General features: G+C 45.4%; 1 protein-coding gene across 2 annotated transcripts in view; it reads right to left on the reverse strand.

Annotated features, from left to right (window-relative positions):
* KIFAP3 (kinesin associated protein 3) overlaps positions 1–19,326 on the reverse strand; it is a 1,278,226-nt gene that overhangs the window by 1,215,335 nt on the left and 43,565 nt on the right. Inside the window, exon 3 of one of the 2 annotated variants that reach the window (XM_069641308.1) lies at positions 6,225–6,319. The exons of the other annotated variant lie outside the window; for it this stretch is intronic. Within the exon in view, the coding sequence (XP_069497409.1) occupies positions 6,225–6,319 (95 nt within the window). The remainder of the gene's footprint in view (positions 1–6,224; positions 6,320–19,326) is intronic. 2 annotated transcript variants of the gene reach the window in all.

Here is a 19,326-nt window from a genome sequence, read left to right on the forward strand (position 1 = left end):
CCAACTGAATCAGCTACCAGATCTGACAGCACCGGCAGCCCAGGCGGCCCAACCGGACAGCGAAGGATCTATAAGAACTAAAGAGGTCTTGGAAGATGGGGGGAGGGACAGGTTAATCCTTAATTGGCGCAATAATGATGATATTGTTGCATTGTTATAAAACTAATAAATCAATTAAAAAAAAAAACGTTTTCCCCTGGAGGTGTGTCTAGAAGGCCTTAAGGGCCTTGAACACTGCCAGCAGTTCCAATAAGTTGATGTGATTGGATGCTACTGCTGGCGACCACACTGTGTGCCGTCTGTTGAAGGAGCTGAGCCCCCCACCCCGTCAGAGATGAGTATGTGGTGAGAGTGGCTTCCACTGCGGGGTGGTGAAGGATTTTCCCTACAGAAGGTTTTCCCTTGACCACCACTTGAGGGCTGCCGAGACAACCACTAGATCGTTCCACTGGCCACCCGCCTGACCATTGGCTGGAGAGCTCCTCTTGCATGGGGCTCATGCGCAGACGAGTGTGAGGAACTAGGTAGACGCAGGATGCCATCATCCCTAGCCGTCACATATCCTTGCGTATGGTCACCTGGTGACTGGCTAGATAGTGAGGGATCTGAAACAGCATGTTTTGGACCCTCTCGCTGGAGGCAAAGACGAGGCCGGCTTTGGTCCGAATTAGAGCCCCCAAAAACTGTTTGACTTGATTGGGGTCTAGACTGGACTTCTTCTCGTTGATGGAGAAGCCCAGGTCGAAGAGAAGGTTTACCGTCGTCTGGGTATTTGTTTGGCATGTTCCGCATGAATCCCCTGTTATGAGCCAGTCATCAAAGTAAGGCTAGACTGGGATGGACTGCCTGCGCAGGTGAGCAGCTACTACCGCCAGTACCTTCGTGAATACCCATGGTGCTGAGGCAATGCCGAAAGGGAGAACCTTCAACGGATAGTGGGTATTCTGTATCGTGAACCTGAGGTACTTTCTGTGCGCTGCTAACATTGAAATATGAAATTATGCATCTTGCATGTCCAATGTGGCCATGTAATCCCCCCTACTACAGCAGTGGGATTACCTCCTGAAGTATTTTCATCCTGAATGCTTGAGGTTTGACATACTTGCTCGTGGGCGTAGGTCTAACAGGGCGCATGGTGAGATAATTTTGGGTACAAGGAAGTACACTGAATAAATACCCTGGTTTACCTGGTGAATGGGAACAACTTCTATGGCGCCCTTATCCAGAAGGACCTGAACATCTTCCAGCAGGACGTGCAGATGTTCTGGCAACAGAAGTCTGCTTTTTGGTGGGTGGTATCAAGGTGGTCAGTGAAACTTAATGCAGTAGCCATGGGTAACGGTCTTTTAGACTCACTGGTCTGATGTGATCCCCCTCCTATGCGTGAATGAATGATGACAAGCAACCCCCGACCAGGAAACCGTGGGAGGGGACCTGAACCGGCGAGTGACTTTGGGGTGGAGGTTGGGGAGCCTCTAGGACTGGAGTTTCTGCCTCTACCAATGCCTCCATGTGGACCTCTGTTGATATTGGTTGTTGATATTGGTTGCTAGAAGGACCATGGGGTACTCCATGAGCCATATTGCCCATATTGTACATGGGGAGAGCGAGAGAAAGATAGTCCACAAAATGACTGGAGGGAGTTAGATCCTCCACGCTGGTGGAAGGGCTTAGCGACTTTAAGGTTTTGTGCTATTTCTTTGCAGTTTCTTACAATCTTTACCTGGAGGGGCTTCCGCTGTGAACAGTGGTACCCCCTGCCCTTTGAGTGGTAGTAGCCACCAGGGTGTCCAGTGTAGCATGACCCCCTTATGTAAGTGGGTCGGAAGGTGATGGGAGGACACATTTTGACTGCCCGTGTGAGACGGTGACAACAAGGAGGGGGCTAGGCGTCTCGATTAGGGGGATGGCTTGACTAGTTGGAGGCTTCTCCTTGAGGATATCCTCAACAAAGTCAGAGTCTGGAGCTATCTCATGTGTTGCGATCTGGAAATGATTTGCTGCTCTTTTTAAAATTGAACAACATGTGGTCATCCACAGGTGACCAATCCCTGTGTGGGGGTGAAGGGGGATCTAGACAAATGATGTCCGGGTCAGGGGTATGTGTCGGTGATAGCCAAGGGCCCTGATCCCCTGACTGATATGGATCCCATTCTGAGTCTTGGTCAGCTATGTCCTGTGCAAAGGGATTATCCTCAAAGGTCTCCTCCTGTGATGGGTTCTCTGGAACATCCAAGATATCCACCTGGTGTTCCTTTGCAGAGACAGGGAATTTTAGCAGTTTATAAGAAATGGGACAGAAGTCTTCTTCCCTAGGTCTCTTGGGAGTAATGTATCTGTCAGAAAAGTCAATAAATTGGGCCATTTTGTCCATACATTGTTCAAATCTCTCCCTAGTCCAAAGAAAGGATGCAGAAGGGTCTGGAGGTGGAAAAGGTTGCCCAGAAGGGGGGGGGGGTTCTCCTAATAAGGTCTTTGGGAGAGCCTGGGCTTCAGAATACTCCTATCGATGAGAGGGGGTGCCCTTGTGCTCTGTAGCCGCTGAGATGAAAGCTGCAAGACTTGTAGATTTCCGGCAGCTGAATTGAAGGTCTTGATGCGGCAGATGACGCCGTCATGGTCAGCGACTCCACCAAAGCCATAGGTGCTGGAGCGCCCTTGGACGGTGTGTCGAAAGCTGTATGCTTTTTAGGATGAACGCCCTTACCAAAAGCCCAGTCGCATGCTGCGAAGACGGTTGTGTGACGGGCACAGAACCGCAAGGCCCGGAGGGCGTCAAAGTTTTCAATGGCCCTGTTGGCGATGTCAGCTTCTTCGACGATTCCGTCGAAGCGGCCTTAGGGGTTGTGTGCTTTGGTATTTGTGGCGCATGGATGACCTTGTCGCCGGGGTGTGAAATATCAGAGCCGGTGGCCTGTCCGTCGGGCCAGGCATTTGGAAGCCCGAAGGCTGTCAAAAAGGTCGGTGGCCTCCAATTCGGATCCATGGCTGCCGAAGGATTCCTCGTCGTCCGAATGGACATCGCTGACTGGGGAATGGCTTTCGGCCTGCATCGCATAGGCCGCCCAGCCTTTAGTCTGCCTGTCCTTTGGACAAAGGTGCTTGCAGGACTTGCATGAGTGCTTGTCGTGGTCACAAGGGAAACACTGATTGCAAGAGCAATGGTTGTCCTGCCAACAAAACTTGGTTACATGACGGGCACAATTTAATGGCATCCTCTCCATAGCATAGGGTAACGGCAGCCAGACCAAGAAGAGAAAGAGGGGAAAAGGAAATGCATTTGTAGAGATGAATACATCTAGGGCCCCACTCTCCCTACTGTAAGGGGCTGGCTGGAGGGCCAAGGCCAAGCGGTCAACAGTCGTCGAGCAGTAGAGGATGTCTTTGGCGGCAGGATGCCCATGAGTCAGTCGTCGAGAAGAATGGTCGCGAGACTGGATGACTGAAGGTCACGACTGTAGGTCGTGCTGACAAAGTAAGCAATATTAACTCTTGCGAGCTCCGCATAGGCAACCAACTAGGTTGGCAGAAAAAAGCAATCTGAGGGTTCTCGACGCGTGAAGGATTTTGGGTACACTACATTTCACGTTTGGGATAGAGTTACAGTCACGCCCATGTCAACGTCCCCTTTTGAGCTTTGAAAGAAAGATGCAATACTCTGATTTCAAATTGATGTCGGACTATATGTACAGCATGTGATTCCAAGCAGATTCACAAGCCTTAGAAATAATAAAAGCCTAATGTTACAAACCATTTACATGCATTCAAGATATTGAAGCATCCAGCCAAAATTATTTTTAATAAGCTGATGTTAATTGTGTGCCAGGTTGCTGAAATCCTTAGAAGCAAGCCAGACAGCAGCCTTAGACTGATGCAAGACTTATTTCTAATGCAGCATTACTTCTGCTTATTTAACCCTTTAACTGCCATGGGTATTTCCCCCCAGTGTCAGGGCCTTTTTGGTGATTTCGGTATGTGGCCATTCAATGGCTTTTAACTTTTTAGTTACATGGGCTATCTCGGCCAAATTTGGCTCCTTTTTTTCCCACATGTAGGCGGTCGTAACGCCACCCAGGAATCCTAGGTTGCTGTCGGGGGGTGAGAGAAAATAAGCAAAAAGGGCAAAAATTTTGGGTTTTTTAAAAAACGCCAATAAAATGATGTGCAAAAAAGCCTGTGGTTTTTTCCTTGTAAGAGCTAGGAACAAATGGTTTGCTGTGCGGAGTTCCCCAATTTCCTGGAAAAGAACAGGTTGAGTGGACCCGAAAAAAAAAATATTTTGATGTGGTTATCAACCGTTTTGTGAGAGGTAGGCGATTTTGGCCATTTTTGCCAATTGGACATGCATGGACGGAATGGGAGAAAAGGGTAGGAAAGCCGAATTGGAGGATAGAAAGGCATATATTTCTGAAAAGTAGATAAAATTCCAAGTTTAGGAAGGGGTGATTTGCGTAGGTCAGGAAACAACTAGGTATGGGAAACTGCCATAGACATGGGGAAAAGCGGGAAAATGACCGAAAAAGAAGGTATGTGTTGGACATGGTTGGCTTGGTACAGCAATGGCTTCTATGAATTTTGAGAAAAGCAATGCTCCGCTACATTCCCCCCCGACTCTTGCCGTTAGGAGAGCACACATTTTTTGTAGTGTTTTACAAAACAAGCAATACCACAAGCCAAACAATGAGCCATGGTACACAGGAGTTTTACGCTCACGGCCTGAACAGACGCACTTAGCATGTGTAAATCGGGAAAACCAATGTGGTGAGGAACAACAAGCATACATTTTTTGGAAGAGCACAGGCAGACCTTTTCAAGGGTAGGTGACTTGTGCAGGTTACAAAAGTGTAGGATGGCTAAACCAGCGAATAAATGTAGGTCACATTTGGGAAATGAAAGGGTTGTGTGACAAAGGGCACCAGCAAATGGGTCAAAACGTTATGAAAACCACACAAACACAACTAATGTTATACCTTCCCGTTTTCCCACAGGTGTCCCGATGAAAACGGTACCTCACATGTGTGGGTGCACCTACCTGGGCGCCAAGGGGAAGGCCTAAAACACAAGTAAACCCAAGTCTGTTTTCAGATCGGAATTTCAGACTCTCTGCCGACCGGCACACCATACAGATATGGGCCTCAGGTGTCCAAGCCACCAAGGAAAACAGGGAACCCCATGCATTTCCAAAAAGAGGGCACCCGTGGGAATCCGGAGAGGTATGATTTGTGCAAATCGGCCCGAATCCATTACCCAGACACCCCTGCAAAGTCCGAAATGTGGGGAAAAAAATGCATTTTCCGCACATTTCGCTCGGCTCACCAATTGAAACACGGCCCCAACACCACATGGCCTACCGTCCCGCGTTCCCACAGGTGTCCCGATGAAAACGGTACCTCACATGTGTGGATGCACCTACCAGGGGTGCAAAAGGAAAAGGGTAACCCACTGGTAACCCCAATCCTTTCGGCACATCCCATTTTGTTCACGTGGGAAACCTACAGATTTGGGCCTAGGCGTGTCGAAGCCAGCAAGGGAAACAGGGAACCCCATGCTTTTCCCAAAAGAGGACACCCGTGGGAATACACAGAGGTCTTGAAAAAACCTGGAATTCCTATAAATAATAGGAACTCCCGTCCCCTGCACACCTCTTGATATTGGAAAAAAGATCCAACCAAAATTTAAATAAATGTCACAATTTTCACTAGTTTATGTTTTTAGAACAGCTACATTCGTAAGTCATTTTGTTTTGTAATTCTTAATTAGAAAGCAAATTTCAATATACAGTGTTGTACAAAAATTATTTATCCACATGATATTGTTAGTGCTTATTTTAAACCAAAATCAGAGTTCAATTCACTCAAGGTTACATAAAATACAAAAAATACAAAACATTCTTGATATGGAGCTCTACGCGTTTCGAAAGTGTGCCTCTCTTCTTCAGGAGCAATAACTATTTCATTAAACACAGTGTTTCCTAATAATATTGATAATTCAACAATACTCTAAATATAAGTTTCAACAAATGATTTCTCTTCCAAACACAAAACAACAGTATTTTTCTTTTCTTTAGGACTTCAAATGTCCATGTCGATATGGAATGATGGGAACATCATTTTATGAGACAAATCTCATATGTTCTGAAAATAATAATAGTGATATGTGTATTAGATAATGGTTAGATCAAATCGTCACTATGGTGTTAGAAGGGTAAGTATCGTTGTTCCTACCTGTATATTTTGGTCAAGGCCCGTGTGTTTCCAGATTCTGTAATACACCGTGTGTCATCGCGTTTATCCACCGTAATGCCTAGTCGGCTTACATTCTATATAAAGTATAATAATATGTGTTAGGCTATAATAAAACGCTTTTCCAATTCTACAAGTTTAAATTCAAAGGTCAGTGTGTTACCTGTGTGTTGCTGCAGTATCGGGTAATAGCGATGTTAACAGTCCCAGCACAGAAGTCTATTCCCGTTAGTTCTCGAAAAATCTACACGAAGAATAACGAGTGTAGGTGTTTTGAATAATCAACTAAGTATCAGTCATTTTTAGATACTGGTCCATCCATTCTTACCTAGGTCAGTGATTTCCTCGCCTCAAAAGATATATCAGTGATTTCCTCGCCTCAAAAGATATGTCCTACAGCCTTCTCGCGGGTAACACGGTTCACTCGCTACCTTTGGTTATTTAAAGTCATGTGACGTGAGATTTAATGTCATGTGACATATGATCTCTGTCACGTGATGTCCTAGACTTCTGGGAGTTGTAGCGCCCACGGACCTACAAAGACTTAAATAGTTAAAAGACATTTAATCTCTCACTTTGTCCCACACTTTGTCCCACCCTAAAGCTTGTGTGGTTTAATTAACGCGGGTGGTATAAAACTTCTAACTGTTGGAAATAATAATGTTCAACGAGTGGATAGGTCTACAAACACTTGCGGACATGAGTTCTTATGTTATCAAGAGATATCTATATCTGAAAGTGTATATAGAGGTATTCCATCTGGTGGTGTGGAATTCTGGAAATTATGGTCTTTTATACTGAATGGTGTCTCAACACATATTAATTGTTCGCACTGTTTTGTTGCAGCGATGTGCATAATATATGAAGGTTATTAAGCTCCAAACTGTCTTTCCATTATTCCACATCATTTCACCTTGATTATTACTTATACAACAATATGAAGATGAATATAAAGGCAGGTATAAAAAACGAATATTGGTAACAAAGGAAAATTCAAGGGAACATCAACCTTTCTCACAGCAACAAGTGCTAATCATATCACTATTTTTTTGTTGTTTTTCCATAAGAATGCATTCAGAGAATACTCTTTGTTCATGCCTCTAGGTTCTAAGGCATCTAATTTGTGTACCCAGAACATTTCTCTACGGGATAGGATTTGTTGTAGGTTCCCTCCTCTGGCTGGTCATGTAATGATTTCAAGAACAACAAATTTGAGTTGTGAAATTGTGCGTTTGTGATCTCTAAAATGTCTTGTAACCAGTGACTTCAGATTTCCTGTTCTTATGTTAGAATTATGTTCCAAGATACGGTCTTTCATCCGTCTCAGCGTCTGGCCAACATAATATTTGCCACATGGGCAAATTAGTCCATATATTACACATTTGTTCTCGCAGGTGGCAAAGTGTTGTAAGTTGATCTTCTGACCTGCGTATGGATGTCCGATTATTGGACCTTTTTGGACATTGTTACACTGGCTACAGTTTAAACATGGAAATGATCCTTTTTGTGGTTTCAACAATAACCGTTGTGTTGTACTTGTTCTCTCTGCCTTTACCAGTAAGTCCGTAAATTTCTCCCTCTTGTGTAGGCCATTAGCAGTGGTTTTGGGAACAGAGTACAGAGTTGTGGGACCAATCTAGTAATTTTCCAATTTTTATGTAATGTCCTTTTAATTTGTGTACTTTTGGTGGAGTATAGTGACAGGTAGATCAGTGGAGGATTATCCTGATCTTGTTTAGTTCTTTGAATCAGAAGATCTGATCTGTTCTTTAATTGACATTTCTCTTTAGCTTCTGTTAGAATTCTTTCCGGGAATCTTCTCTCTTCAAATCGTATAATCAATTCACTCTCTGCTTCCGCATATGTATTTTCATTTGAGACAATCCATTTAATTCTTTGCAGTTGGCTTACAGGTAAATTGTTTTTAAGGTGTTGAGGGTGATGGCTCGTGAAGAATAAACTGTTATTCACATCCGTTGGTTTCCTGTAAACCGTTGTTTGCAATTTCCTATTTTCTGGGTAGATGTATCTAGGAAATGTACTGCCGATGTTCCAATTTCAAGAGTGAACTTAATACGGCTGTTACATGAATTCAGGTATACAATGAAACTTCCCAATTCTTCCGTTGTGCCTCTCCATATTGCACAAACATCATCAATATAACGTCGCCACATTATCAGTTTGTCTGACCATCTTGGATTTTCTAGAACATGCTGAGTTTCAAAATAAAACATAAAAGTGTTTGCATATGCAGGGGCCATGGCTGCCCCCATTGAAGTTCCTGATATCTGTAAATAATATTGACCTTGAAATCTGAAGTAATTGTTATAAAGAATCATCTTGGCAAGTTGAATAGCAAAAGTTTTATTGGATGGAAAAAATTCTTGTTGAAGTAACAGCCATTCTAGAGCTTCCAGTCCTTCTTCATGCGGGATTGATGTGTAAAAAGATTGTACGTCAAGTGTGAACAGTATCCAATTTTCTTCAACTTGATCTAGCATGTTCAAAATATTCAATAGGTGAGCAGTATCTCTTAGATAAGTTGATGTTGCTTGAATAATTGGTTGAAGTAATTTATCCAGGTACCTAGACAGTGGATCAAAAACACTTTGTCTCTGCCACAATCGGCCTGAATGAGGATTTGTTAGATTTGTGTGAACTTTAGGTAATCCGTAGAATACCGGAAGAATTGGATTTTTAGTCAATAGAAAATCCTTGGTTTTCTCTGTGATCCACTTTTCTTCTGCTGCTTCATTCACCACTTCTTCAATCATACATTGGATCTCTTTTGTCGGATCATGCGCAAGAGTCATGTAAGTGTTAGTATCTTCAAGTAAGGACAGACAACCTTGTTTGTATAAGTCGGCCTCCATTATAACTATTGCGCCCCCCTGGTCAGCTGTTTTAATCTCAATCGTCCTGTCATTTGCTAATTCTTGAAGTATTCTATGTTGATGTTTCCGAAGGTTTTGTTGTCTAACTTCTGCAAATTTCATCGACCACAGATCTTTCTTCATTTTCATCTCAAACAAATCTAGTGCCTAATTTCTAACATTAGGGATGAAACTACTTTTGGGCTTCATTTCAAATGTGTCAAATGATGTTGATCTCTCTTGCATTGGTGGTATAGAATCAAAAAAATAATAACGGTACCTCACATGTGTGGGTGCACCTACAGGGGGCACAAAAGGAAAAGGGTAACCCACTGGTAACCCCAGGCTTTTCACCACTGCCCATTTTGTTCATGTGGGCAACCTACAGATTTGGGCCTAGGGTGCCGAAGCCAGCAAGGGACACAGGGAACCCCATGCATTTCCCAAAAGAGGACACCCGTGGGAATCCACACATGGCCAAATTGGAGGGGCGGCGCATCTCATGTAGCCCTCCCCAGGGGCAGATAATAGGGGGGGGCTGTCCTGCACTCCTCCCTGGGCTCAGGGGTCCATTCCCAGGAGCAGATATCTGGTCCCAGGGAGGGCTGCATGACATGGCACCCACTCCATTGCGGCCGGTGGGCGAGGGGGTCAATGCCCCATCCCATTAGAAAATTCCCAGACCCTTTGGGGTGCCCCACAGCCCCCCTAAAAAGCGTTCCACCATTTTCCATTTTTTTCTTTGTTTACGAAACTTGTCTTGGCGCAGAGGGGCACATTGGTGTGCCAATTTGGCCCCGGGTGCCCAAACCTTACTGCCCCACCCACTGGGGGGCCTGTCCCACCATTTTTGGGGGCCCTCTCCCACCAGACCCCAAATGGGTGGCGGGGGCACCTCATGCAGGCCTCCCTGGGCCTCCTACAAACTGCTGCGTGAGGTACACCCCCCCTCCATTTGGAGTGGTGGGGGAGAGGGCCCCAAAAATGGTGGGACAGGCCCCCCAGTGGGTGGGGCAGTAAGGTTTGGGCACCCCGGCACCAGATTGGCACACCAATGTGCCCCTGTGCGCCAAGGCAAGTTTCGTAAACAAAGAAAAAAATGGTACACTACACTTTAGGGCAGGCTGAGGGGCACCCTAAACCGCCAGGTAATTTTATAATGTAATGGGGGGTGACCCTCTACCCCCCGGGGGGCATCTCATTCAGCCCTCCTTGGGGTCAGATGCCCCTTCCTAGGAGCAGATATCTGCCCCCAGGGAGGGCTACAAGGGATGCCCCCATTTCCCCTTGAGGTGAGGGGGAGAGGGCCACCCCCCTTTTCTGTAAAATATATCCCTGGTGGCTAGTGGCCCCCCAGTCCCACCCAAAATTCCCTTTTTGTTTTTGTGCTTTTCAGTTTTTATTTTGCCCCCTTCCCTGGGGGCAGATGATCAGCCATCTGCCCCCACGGTTGTACACATATGTGCCCCCATGCTTTAGGGGCCGGGGGGCGAGGGCTGTTTACTGTAAGCAGCCCCCAGCTCCCCCCATTCAAAGACATCCCTGTGTCTAGTGTGCATTGCTGCCCGATCCACGGGCAGCAATGCTGTCACATAGGGTGTCCTTGGAAAGGGGAGAATTTCCCCTTTCCAGGGACACCATTTCCCCAAAAATCCCCCAAATCCCCTCCCCCTTCCCATCACGTGTTATTTTTTTGTTTTTGTCCCCTTCCCTGGGGGCAGATGATCAGCCATCTGCCCCCAGGGTTGTGCACATTTGTGCCCCCATGCTTTGGGGGCCGGGGGGGGGGGGGGTGGAAGGGCTGCTTACTTGAAGCAGCCCCCCCAAACCCCCCCAAGTCACAAACGGATCCATGGTGCTCCAGTGGGTTGCTGGTCACGGATCGAGCGCCCTGCGCTGATCCGTGAGCAGCAATGCCTCGTATATGTGGTGTCCTTGGAAAGGGGAGAACCTCCCCTTTCCAAGGACCCCACTTTTTCCAGTATCCATGGTGGCCTAGTGGGCCCCAGGGCCCCAAACCCCCTCCCACCTCCCCTCGAATTTTTTAACTTTTTTTATTTTTTATTTTCACCCCTGGGGGCATTGATCATCTGCCCCCAGGGGTCTCCAGCGCTGTGCCCCCATGCTTTGGGGGCCGGGGGGGGGAAGAGGGCTGCTTACTTGAAGCAGCTCCCCCTCCCCTCCAAGTCACAAACGGATCCATGGTGGTCTAGTGGGTTGTTGGTCAAGGATCAGCGCTCTGTGCTGATCCGTGACCAGCAATGCCTCGTATATGTGGTGTCCTTGGAAAGGGGAGAACCTCCCCTTTCCAAGTACACCACATTTTCCTCTATCCCTGGTGGCCTAGTGGGCCCCAAACCCCCTCCCTCGATTTCTTTTCTCCATTTTCACACCTGGGGCAGTGATCATCTGCCCCAGGGGTCTCCGACGTTGTGGCCCCATGCTTTGGGGCCACAGGGGGGGGAAGAGGGCCACTTACCTAGTAAGCATCCCCCCTCCCCCCGCGTCCCAAACGGATCTGCATTGATCCGGTGGCATTGCTGCCCACGGATCGCGCGCCCTGTGCCTGATCTGCAGGCAGCAATGCCACACAATGGGTATCCTTGGAAAGGGGAGAATCTCCCCTTTCCAACGATACCCGCCTCAATCTCCGGCTTGAAATACAGCCAGAGATCGAGGCGGAGAAAGGTGAACACTCACCTTCTGTTTTCACCGCAGCAGCCCAAAATGGCTGCTGCGGTGAAAATTACTTTCACGCCGACGTGCTTTATGCACGCCGACGTGAAACTGAAGGTAATCCAGCCCCCTGGCAGTGAGGGGGGGGGCCTCCCCCTCACATAGCCCGGGGGTTGGATTACAGTTTTGTGCAAAAACAGAGTGCCTGAAAGGACGAACTATCTCGTCATTGGCAACAGGGAGGTAATCCCAAGGACGAGATAGCTCGTCCTTGGCACCAAAGAGGTTAATGAAAGGATATAATGGAGGTTACAACCAGCGTACTGTACAAATTGGAAGACATGCGTGTGGCCGCAGATAGGGATCCGCAACTTCACAAGACGTACAACTGTTGTCAAATAATTCCTTAATTCAGACCTACTTTGTCAATCTACAATTTGTAGATCCAATTCTGATCTCTCTTTAGAAGGATGGAATTGATAGCCCCTCCCACCCATTTCTAGGAAGTCTCACTCGTTCCAAAATTGCCCATTTCAAATTTGTTTCAGAATGCGATTTCTGATGTGCTACCAATAAAGCTGTGCGTTTTTTTGTACGAATACATGATTTGTGCTCTATGATACGCCTCGTGATTGGTCTAGCTGTCATTCCTGACATATTGTGATTAGAATTACAATCAATAAATGCACTTTGGACCAAAGGTGTCCGCCATCCCATGTCAATGGATTGGCTATGGGTAGTGTGAATACAAACCGAACAGGAACCACAAAGTGTATTCCCCCGTAGCTCTAGGTAATGACCACAGTGTTGTCTGTATCACAGACATTTCTTTTTCTTCATAACTCTGTAAAAGGGCATTTTTGCATCTTTTTATTGCAAAACGCAGTGGGTCTGAAGTACTTGACCCTACATTCAGAAGTGGCCAGAGTTTCTTAATCGCTTTCTCAAGCCTTATTACTAAGGCCTGTTTCACATGGGTGCTGTCGCAGAGTCACTTCTTGAGGAATATTCCCGGCCTGCTTGTATGCTTGTCTCAATTCTTTTTGGATAACCCCATGTTCTTAATTTAGTACTCTGCTTTTTTCCTTGAATATCATACTCAGTGCAGTTGGAACAATTTCTACAGTATCGTAACAATTGACCAAACGGAAGGTCACCTACCCAGCCATGTTCCACAATCCACAGAAACCATAGAATTAGCTCTAGATTGACGTGTCAGCACTATAAACTAAATGCACAAGACGCCCTTATAGAAGGCCCCTCAGTTACCCCCACAGTCCCATATGCCTCAGAAACCAGCCTGTAGTCACCTAACTACCAACCTAGCAAAAGAATAAAGAAAAACATCTTCCCACCTATAAAAGCTGCCCTTATCAATGCTAGATCCCTTGAGGCAAATGCTTTAGATATTGCAGATATCATGACTACACATGACCTTCACTTAATTGCTATCACGGAAACCTGGCTGCACACAGCCTCAGGCCCCTCACTGGCCCTTGCCGTTACTGACAACTAGTCAATCATCCATGAAGATAGGGATGCCAGCATCTCGAAAGGAGGAGGCTCGGAATTCATACACAAAACCTTGCTAGGTGTGAGCAAAATTACCAACCTTTCCATGACCTCAGCCGAATGCTTAACTGCCAAACTAACCACCTCTCCCACATCCACCATTACTCTGCATCTTGTTTATCGCCCACCAGGTCCAACCACCTAATTTGAAAATGACATCTCACACCTACGATCATCTAATACTAAGAATATGTTGCAAATCAGCATCCTGGGAGATTTTAATCTAGGCCTTCTTCACCCCAATGATCAGAAAGCCTGCACCGAAAAGGACACCCTGTCCTAATTAGGCTTCTCCCACCGCGTATTGACTCCCACTCACAGCAAAGGTCATATCCTTGATTGGATAGCTGACCTCAATTGCAACATCAAGACCCTATCCAACACCCCTGGCGCCTGGACTGACAATCACCTCATCCGGTTCAACATTAATGAAACTGTCTCCTCCATCCCACAAACGACTCAAGCACCAACCAGGATGACTACGATTAAATGCAATCTTACTCGTGACAAACTCATCACCCTACTACAGCCGATCACTACCACAACATCTTTAGATCTGACAGTCCTAGTCGAAGTATACAATCACACCATCCTCAAAGCGATCAACACGCTAGCGCCCATGAAACTACGCAAATCCAAACCACGTACTCACCTCAATACCTGGTACACCCCTCATCTGAAGTCACTTAGGAAAATCAAAAGAACAGCCCAGTCAGTATGGAAAAACTTGCCCACTGCAGTAAACAAAGCCAACTTTGCTGCAGCATCCTTTTAGCAATAATCCAAGGGAAGCAAGACAACTTTAATGACCGCATTTCCAAAGCCAAAGACCTTTTTAATATACTGAAGGAGTTAGAATCACCGGCTCCTCCTCCAGACACTTGCATTAAAGATTCCCAATGGTGCGCTAATATACAAAACGCACTCCAAGATAAAATCTCCATGCTACAAAATAAAATAGTAATGAAGAAATCCCTGATCTCAAACAGTGACTCCACTCCAAATTTTCAGTTATCTACTAAGAGCTCTCAACCTTAATTTAATTTCTCCCCACTATCCATTAAAGAGGTTGAAACCATCATTCAGAAATTTAAACCTTCAAATTGTCAAGGTGATGCATGTCCTGCCCCTCTCATTAAGGAAGCTGCCAAGGAACTAGCCCCCTTCGTTACAATTGTTATGAATGCCTCATTCAAATCCAGCACAGTTCCCAACAACCTGAAAGATGCCTGGGTTCTCCTGCTGTTAAAGAAACCCTCACTCGACCCAAACCACCCGGCTAACTATAAACCCATCACGACAGTCTAATTTCTTCTAAAAATACTTGACCGTGCTGCATACCTGTAGATACAACAATACTTGGAAGCTAACAACCTTCTAGGTTTGAGTCAATCCGGTTTCAAACCTAGACACGGAACTGAAACTGCCCTTATTGACATTAAGACCCAAATCCAAACTTTGAAAAGACAAAGGCAAAGTAGCTCTGCTCCCCTTACTAGACCTATCAGCAGCTTTTGATTTGGAACACCACAAAATCTTATGCAATCACTTATCCTCTGCTGCAAACTTCTCAGACCAAGCCAATGCTTGGATTAAGTCCTTCCTTAATAACAGATCTATGAGGGTCTTTGCTCCGTCTGCTTCCGCCTCACCAACGCCCGTCACCTGTGGGGTGCCTCAAGGCTCCTGCGTGTCCCCCACTCCCTACAATGTATTCACCAAGCCCCTTTTTGACTAGCTTGACCATCTGGGTGTCATCTACACTAATTATGCCGATGACACTCAGATACTCATCCCAATTATCAGTGACTACATTGTAGACAGTGAGAATCTCAATAAAATGTACACCATCATACAAGCGTGGATGGCAAAGCATGGACAAAGCGTGAAAACACTAGGGATTTATATAGACTCAGCATTAACACCATCCAGACAAATTAATGCCCTAGCTTCCTCATCCGCCTACACTTGTAAGCTTATTACAGCTTGCTGACCACTTCTTTCTCCAGCCAACTGCATTACACCATCTAGAGCCCTAATACACTCTTTAACAAAATGCATGTCCTGCAAAATGATGCCATTCGAGCGGCCAAAAATATTCCCAAGAATCACCACATCTCGGAAACTAGACGTTTGCTAAAATGGCTCAACATCAACCAAAGAATAGCCTACAAAACCCTATCTCTTACTCACAAGTGCTTATCCAATCAAGCCCCCCATCTACCTGTCCAACACTATCTCTCGCCACACATCATCAAGACCCATTAGATCCACTATGAGGCATAGTGTCATTAAATCCAGATACAGAAAACAACGTGCAGGCGGAGTAAGTTTCCCTGTCCTAGCGATTAGAAAATTGAATGCTCTCCCCCTTTCCATTAGGGAAGAACCATTTTATCAAGCATTCAGATAGAAGACCAAAGCCTGGCTCTACGAGCAAGATAGCCACATTATAGAGTAAGCCCACCACAATCCAGATGCGTCTGTTCACTGACCTTCTTTGTATATTATATGCATATTGTAGATTTCCTGTTTCTATGTTGTATATTACTTACATTGTGTGTACCTTATAGTTGTCTGTACTTATAACAAGCAAGCCCAGCGCCCAGTTGCCAAAGGGCTCGGTGCGACCTATAAATAAATAAAGAGCCTCAGTATTTCACTAGAATTCTTGCATGCTTGCAGTAACATTTAGCAAGTGTCTCCTTTTCTTAGGTAAGACTGATAAAGCTGTCGGAACTGTTGGGCGTTATCCATAAATTTGACTTTGGACCAAAGGTCCTCTCAATGGGAGACAACTGCAGACCAAGTTAAGTCAAATTGGTCCTCACATAGGGTTTTCCCTTGAATAGGGGGATAAAACAAGTGAACATCTTATCATCCTTCTTATTTTCCGTAATTATAGAACCGTTTGCAGCTCTCAGAAAAAACACAAGCATTAAGGGATTCTCTTGGGCAAACACAAAATCAGTCTATATGCAGACAATATAATTTTAACAGTAACCCAACCGGAAATCTATTCTAGAGGTGCTTTCTGATAGAACACGATTCTAAGTGGTCTCTGGCTTTCAAATTAATTAGTATATCAAAATCCAAGCACCTCAATTGGTGAAACTCAGAACGCAAGGTTGAATTTCTAAAGCACACTCTGCAATGTCCCTGGGTTAAGCATTTACATAGATATGGCATTCATCTATTTGACAAGAAACCCAGACAGTATCCGTGGGCTAATTAACCCAAACTAATTAAAGCTAAACAGCAAGACCTGAACCTTTGGAAAGCATTAGCTGTATCATGGATTGATAGAACCCCAATAACCAAAACAAGTATACTTCCCTGCCTTCTGTATCTTTTTCAAGCATTACTAATTGCTGTCTTTACAGTACTGTACAATCTGAAGAAAAGAGGGCGGGGAATGAGGGGATGTCCAGATATTACTAAGTTTTAGCAAGCTGCTTTAGTGAGGATTCTCAGCTGAGTGGATGAGATCGGAATCAGAAAAAGCATGGTTTTTCATGGATAAGCGACAGATGCATTTAATTGGGAAACATATTAAAGGGTAGGAAGATCAAAGTTTTAATGGACTGTAACTCCAATTTTAGCAACTCGGGCACTGGAGATTGTTGCTCCCAAAATAGATTGGGGAGTAGAGCCCCTAAGGACCTAGAGATGACACTCCAGCAGGCAACCACATCCAAGGGTTTAATTTCAACTCTTACAAAGTTATAGGGCAGTTTATGAGCTCTGGACCCAATCGGTACAAAAGAGCATGGCAGAGAGAAATGGAGAAATCCTATGGTGACATCTTTTGGGGGAAAATATGGGGAAACATATTGCAAAATAAATGTACCTCTGGCTATACAGACTAGTGCTAGCGTGCACGTTTGGACGGACCTTCACTGATCTTTGTTTGGAGGGGTGTGGGATAGCTGCATTCTTTGCCTATGCATGGGGTCATTGTCTGCGTGATTAAGGATTAGAAATTGGGGCGCCCAAAAGGGATATGCTTGACTGTTCAAATCCTGTTGAATTTGAATTATCGCTGCTAGGAGTTTCTAGCACTGCAGAGATTATTCATAAAACTGAACATAAAATCTGGTGCCAGCAGCCAAATGGTGCATAGCCTCATTATAGGTATGGTTCAACAAAAAATCTTTAATTATTTATTTCTCAAGGAAGGGGTTGGACCAAACACCTACAGGTGCCAGGGAACAATCTTCAAACTACAAGGATGGTCCTAAAATAAACAGTGTCAGGAATGGATCAAACACAAATTGGGGCTTTCTTCAGGTGCCAAACACCTTCGGACATTAGTGTCCAAATCATACTGTTTTTAACCTAATCTTGTAAACCCTTGCCCCTTTTAGGACCCCAGTTCTAAGATGTAACATCTAGTCAACGTAATCAAGATAAAGTTCCAAAACCTAATGTAAATGCGCCTTTTAGACTCCTGGCTAACCTGAATCCCAAAATCCTAATCTCAACAAGTGTCCTAAATGAACACAGCAAAACTCATTTGTTTTCCTGGGAAGGATATTCCCAGGTTTGGTCTCCTATGCAGTCTTCCTATTTTTAACAGATCTCTGTTCCAGGTACCAGGTTCTTCAGTTCCTTTTGAACAGGCTCCTTTTCTTATACTTTCCTTCAGACTCGAGTTTCTTCAAAACAGACTAGGTTTCACAAACGCTCCTTGTCTAATTCAAGCCTCTCATCCATACTTCAGGGTTCATAAACTTCCAAAATAGGTCTCCACCAGACCTTGGATTCCAATAGGCATTTGCTCCTCCCCTTCCCTGAATTCCAGGTTCAAGCAAATCAATGGCCTCAATAGGACAGATCATGTCTCAGTTGCTAGATGCAATCTGCAGTGGCTCCCAATAGAGGAGAGGATTGAATTCCATCTCTTACTGATCTCCCACAAATATTTGGTGGGCTCTAGCCTTTTATACCCCAATGAAGCTTTGGTTAACACATCTAGTATGAGGACCCTTAGATCCAACAATACTAATCAGGTCAAGATCCCTGCCAAAAATCTTACGCAGATCATGAAAAGCACATTGTATTTGGCAGCACCTAAGGCCTGATATGCTATCCCACCAGACCAAGAGAACTGAGATGGATGGCCATATTCAGAAAGATGCTCAAGTTTCCAATAATGTTCTTGGTATCTGCAGATTGCAGAGATGGATGATTTGTGTGTCTTTGTTGGCCCTGTTCATCTGTTTGCGCATATAGCATGTTGGTCCTGTCTTTTTAGTTTTTGTTCTAGTTTTGTTTTGTGCGTCTTGTTTGCGCCCTTAAGCCAGAGGGTCACCTGGTGGGCATTACAAATGTATTTAAGTAAAGAGTTTTTGCCAGGGCCGGTCGCTATCAGAGTCGTGCAGCCGGTCGCTCCTCATCGTTTCACAAAGCCGAAGGAATCACGGCCCACCACCGGGAGTCACGACAACAAGACTTATTTGTCCCAACCAAAGGAAGGAACTTCAGTGGTCGCAGAGGAGCAGGCAGACAACAAGGCACAGCCCCAGGTGAGTGAAAAGCAGGCATGCCAACCGCCAGCAAGGGGGAGAATGATGCAATTTTGGCAAAATTGGTGCAGGCTCTCCAGCGATGCATGGGTGCTAGAGATGGCCTGCAGCTTTCAGCAAGAATTCATTCAGAAATTGAGCCAGACCGATTGGAACAGGCTCTCCTGCACGACAATCTTTTGCAGCTAGAAGTAAGAGGGGCTATTGACCGCTGCAGCGCACATGCCCCCAGGTTTATGAGCAATATGTTCCTGGTGTACAGGAAGAAGAAAGTTTGGCCGGCCATACACCTGAAAGAGCTGAACGGATGGGCGACCTACAGGCACTTCAAGAGGGATATCCTCAGGAGAGATGACAGGATGGCCAGAATAGACATGAAGGACAAATACCTGAAAATCTCAGTGACACCCTAGTACCGTCCTTTCCTAGCCTCCA

Source organism: Ambystoma mexicanum, chromosome 1q (genome assembly GCF_040938575.1).
Source record: "Ambystoma mexicanum isolate Mex_15411 chromosome 1q, UKY_AmexF1_1, whole genome shotgun sequence".
NCBI classification, from domain to species: Eukaryota; Metazoa; Chordata; class Amphibia; order Caudata; family Ambystomatidae; genus Ambystoma; species Ambystoma mexicanum.